This window comes from Orycteropus afer, unplaced genomic scaffold (assembly GCF_000298275.1).
Source record: "Orycteropus afer afer isolate SDZICR_OR568_19922 unplaced genomic scaffold, OryAfe1.0 scaffold00024, whole genome shotgun sequence".
Classification (NCBI taxonomy): Eukaryota; Metazoa; Chordata; class Mammalia; order Tubulidentata; family Orycteropodidae; genus Orycteropus; species Orycteropus afer.
In genome coordinates, this window is record NW_006921611.1 from 9186884 (window position 1) to 9191324 (window position 4441).

The following is a 4441-nucleotide window of genomic DNA, read 5'->3' on the forward strand; positions in this document are numbered from 1 at the left end:
AGACAGCTCAAGGGGCAGAAGCGTATGGAGGGATGGACACTGGGAAGAGGTAACTATGGGGAGGAAGTGAGAGGGAGCTGTTGCATTGTGGTAAACTGTGGTCAGTGACATGAGACAAAGTATATGTGAAATGCTGTATGGAAAGTGAATTTGCTCTGTAAATCTTCACCCAAATCACAATAGAAAAGAAAAGAAAAGAACAATGCTATCCTTACTAAGTGCTTTATATCAGAAAGTGGCACAAATATTTTTCCTCCAAACAACAACAACTATAAGAAATTAAATAATAATCAAATTTTTATTCATATTAGCTATAGTATTGCCAAGGAGCTCTGGTGGTGCAGTGGTTAAGGTGTCTGTTGCTAACCAAAAGGATATCGGTTTGAACCCACCAGGTGCTCCCTAGAAGAAAGATGTGGAAGCTTGTTTTTGTAAATATTACAGCCTTGGAAAACCCATGGGACAGTTCTATTCTGTCCTTCAAGGTCACTAAAAGTTGGAATCAACTTGGTGACAACAGGTGCAGGTTTTATATTATCACCATGATACTGTACTTACATAAGGAAGAATGCCACATCATGGGGTCGTAAAACAAGGTACGTCTTTTTCCAGTTTAAAAAATCATACAATAATTCATTGGCTTCTCCAGTTATAGGAATTTTATTGGCATCTATCCAAAGCTCCAGTGAAGACAGAACTAATGTAATATTAAATGAAGTTAACATCTAAAATAGAATACATATAGAAAATATGTTCAAATTTAAATATATTTGGGAATAAATTTATGAAAATACACACTATAGTGAATATAATTTTAAGGAAATAGTACAACAATTAAACAGTTAAAGTGTATACTGTGTACTTAAAGTATTTTAATAAATACTCATATCAGTAATAATAGTAATGACAGTTATGATTTATTATATGCTTAATATGTGCAGGTTCCATGCCAAGCACTTAATTTCACTTAATCTTAACAAAAACCTTATAACATAGGCAGTGTTATTACTCCCATTTTATGAGTGAGGGACTCAAAACACCTACACAAATTATGTAAGAAGTAGAAACAAATGAAAAGCAGTAAAATGGCAAACACTTACTGCACTGACAAGTCCAATCACCTGGAAAACTTTCTGAGTGACAATAGCTGTGTCAGCACCCATATGGTCATACTGAAAAATATAATTACCATTTAGCTCTCAATCCCCATTGTTTAATATTTAATGTGTTATCTTTTTTCTGTTTAAAACTTAGCTTAGTAGAATAGGAAATATTTAAGTACATCTACATGTAAATTATGGAAGGAAGACTCATTACAACCTGTGATATGCATATGACAAAACCTTGCTTGAAGAGGAATTGAAGAACTTACCGATGAAGATAAAAGACTACACCTTTCAATATGGATTACACCTCAGCATAAAAGAAAACAAAAATCCTCTAACTAGACCAATAAGCGACACCATGATAAATAGAGAAAATATTGAAGTAGTCAATGATGTCATTTTACTTGGATCCACAATCAATGCCCATGAAAGCAGTAGTCAAGAAATAAAAAGACATACTGCATTGGGCTAATGTGTGGCAAAAGACTTCTTGAAAGTATTAGAAAGCAAAGATGCTACTTTGATCCCACTCACAGTGACCCCTCCATGGGTTTCCAAGGCAGTATCACTATGGAAGTAGATTGTCCAACCTTCCTTCCAAGGAGTGACTGGTAGGTTAAGTCATATTATTACCTGATTCAAAATGGCCACTATCAGTCCATTTCAGTTCACTAATGCCCAGTACATCAACCTTTATGAGTTCCATTTCGTTTGGTAATTTCCAATTTTCCTAAAGTCATACTCCACACATTCTGTGTTCTGATTATTAATGAATGTTTGCAGCTGTTTCTCCCCATTTTGAATTGTGTTCCATCACCAAATGAAGATCTGGAAAGTTTACTCCATCCACATCAGTAAAGTTGACTCTACTTTAGGGAGGCAGCTCTTCCCATTGTAGTTTGAGTGCCTTCCAACCTAAGGGGCTCATCTTTCAGCACTACATCAGAAAATGTGTCAGGGCTCTTCAAAAAGTTTTCTAGTAATATATCAGACAGTGTTTCACTGTTATTCATAAGGTTTTCACTGGCCAATTCTTTGAGAAGTGGATGACTCTTCCTTCTTCTGAGTCAGTCTTAGTCTGGAAGCTCTGCTGAAGCCTGTCCACCATGCGTGACCCTGGTGGTATTTGAAATATCAGTGGCATAGCTTCCAGCATCCCAGCAACACATAAACCACCACATTACAGGTGAATAGTGGATATACATATATGCATGCATACATACATACATATACATGTGTGTGTATATGTGTGTGTGTATAATTTATAATATCTTTATTAAAGATGGTGAAGTGAACAACAAACATTATCATTACTTCCTCAAAATGTATGAAAAGGGAATTAAAATGCATGAAACAAGGGGAATAACTGAAATTGTGTGTGTATATGTGTGTATGTATGAAGTATATGTGTCATATGTTTAGCACCTACAAAAATCTTGTAGCCAAGAGAATGGAAAATTCTACTCTGGTCAATCTTATAAGAATAAGAGAACCAACACAACTTTCCGTTGGAAATAACAAGCCAGATCACTGTAATGTATGTCTCAGTCAACACTTCTCACCCATGACAAATGGTTCTAAAGTTTTAAGTGCTACATCCCAAAATAAAGGATATTTCAACATTTGAATCAAGCATCAAACTGCAGATACTAAAACACAGGAAAGCAGACTGAATATGCAGCAAAAATTATATATAGAGAAAATAATTTTAAAAAATCATTTTAATGATAGGAATATGGAGAAAATGAAGAGATGATCCCTGTCAAAAAATAACAGCTGTAAAATTAAAGACCAATATAGTAAGATTAAGATTTAAAAATAATATAGCAGAATGCATATTTCTGTATTCTTTTTGGAAGATAAATTTGGATAAATTTCTCAGTAAGTAAAGCAAAATGATCTAGGAATGAAAAAAATATTTAAAAAATTTGTCCAGATTCCTACTATCCAAATAAAAGCATGTGAGAGTTGGACAATGAATAAGGAAGACCGAAGAAGAGTTGATGCTTTTGAGTTGTGGTGCTGGCGAAGAATGCTGAAAGTACCATGGACTGCTAAAGGAACTAACAGATCTGTCCTGGAGGAAGTGCAGCCAGAATGCTCCTTGGAAGCAAGAATGGCCAGACTTCGTCTCACCTATTTTGGTCATGTTGTAAGAAGGGACCATTCCCTGGAGAAGGATGTCATGCTTGGTAGGGTGGAGGGTTGACGAAAGAGGGAGGGGGCCTTCAACGAGATGGATTGATATGGTGGCTGCAATGATGAGCTCAAGTATAGCAGGGATTGTGGGGCTGGCCCAGGATAGGGCAGTGTTTCATTCTGCTGTGCATGGGGTCGCTATGAGTCGGAAATGACTCGACGGCACTTAACAACAATAACAAATAAAAGGACATCTAAATAGTGAAAACATTATAAAATACAATTCAAGAAAACTGCTTAGAAATTAAAGGCATGATTTTTTCCAAACAGAAAAAAAAAAAAAAACCTAATGCATTGTCTGTTTGAGAGAAGTGAAAAAAATAAATAAATAACTCATCTATGTACATAATTTTTCTGTAAAAATGGGTAAGAAAATCTTAATTCTTCTTGTGCCTTCTTCAGTAAGGATAATAGAAGAGATTTCTATTCTGTACTTTGCTAATATCTGTTGATAGACATTTATTTTAAAACACATATAATTAGTAAGCATTTTTTCTACAATTAAAAATAAAAAAAAATGCTAGGATACATACTATTATTTTGCAAAATTATTATGAATTAGAACATTTGTAAATGTTAATCAATTCCTTAGAAACTAGTAAGATACAATATTTTACCACATCCCCATTTTTTCATATTTTTCAAAAGATTACTTTTTTAAAAAATAAAATTTGATGGTGTTTTGGTAAGATTTTACACAGCAAGTTAAATTCTCATTTGACAACTTCCACACAAATTTTCACAATGTGTCAATATTCTCTTTAATTTTCTTCAAGTTGTTCCATTTCCAGTACTCTAGTTTCCCTTCCCCTTATCTTTTCATATTTGCTTTAAATTAAATGTTGACTGTTTAGACTCAGACAGTTTTGTTTTGTTTTGTTTTGTTTTGTTTTGTTTTAAGTAGAGCACAGACCTAATGGATAATATCCTTTATTTTATGTGTCATTCTGCTTTTCTTCTGAAAGGTTAGTTCAAGGGATAGTTTTAGTTCAATATTTAAAGAGTGATTCAGGGCACTAATTTCAGGGATTCCTCTGGTCTCAAAAGATTACCATTTATTGGAGGTTCCCCCCACACAACAATTATAAACATTTAATTTCTAAAAATTTATCAGTTTAAAATGTTAAAAACAGAGC

The 4441-nt window shown here is 34.0% G+C and overlaps 1 protein-coding gene across 1 annotated transcript in view; it reads right to left on the minus strand.

Moving 5' to 3' along the window:
* The window catches only part of LOC103192141 (disintegrin and metalloproteinase domain-containing protein 2-like), a 147235-nt gene that overhangs the window by 77531 nt on the left and 65263 nt on the right, over positions 1-4441 (minus strand). Inside the window, exons 8-9 of the mRNA XM_007935066.1 lie at positions 1101-1172; positions 559-725 (exon numbers count right to left, since the gene is read on the minus strand). Of these exons, the coding sequence (XP_007933257.1) occupies positions 559-725; positions 1101-1172 (239 nt within the window). The remainder of the gene's footprint in view (positions 1-558; positions 726-1100; positions 1173-4441) is intronic.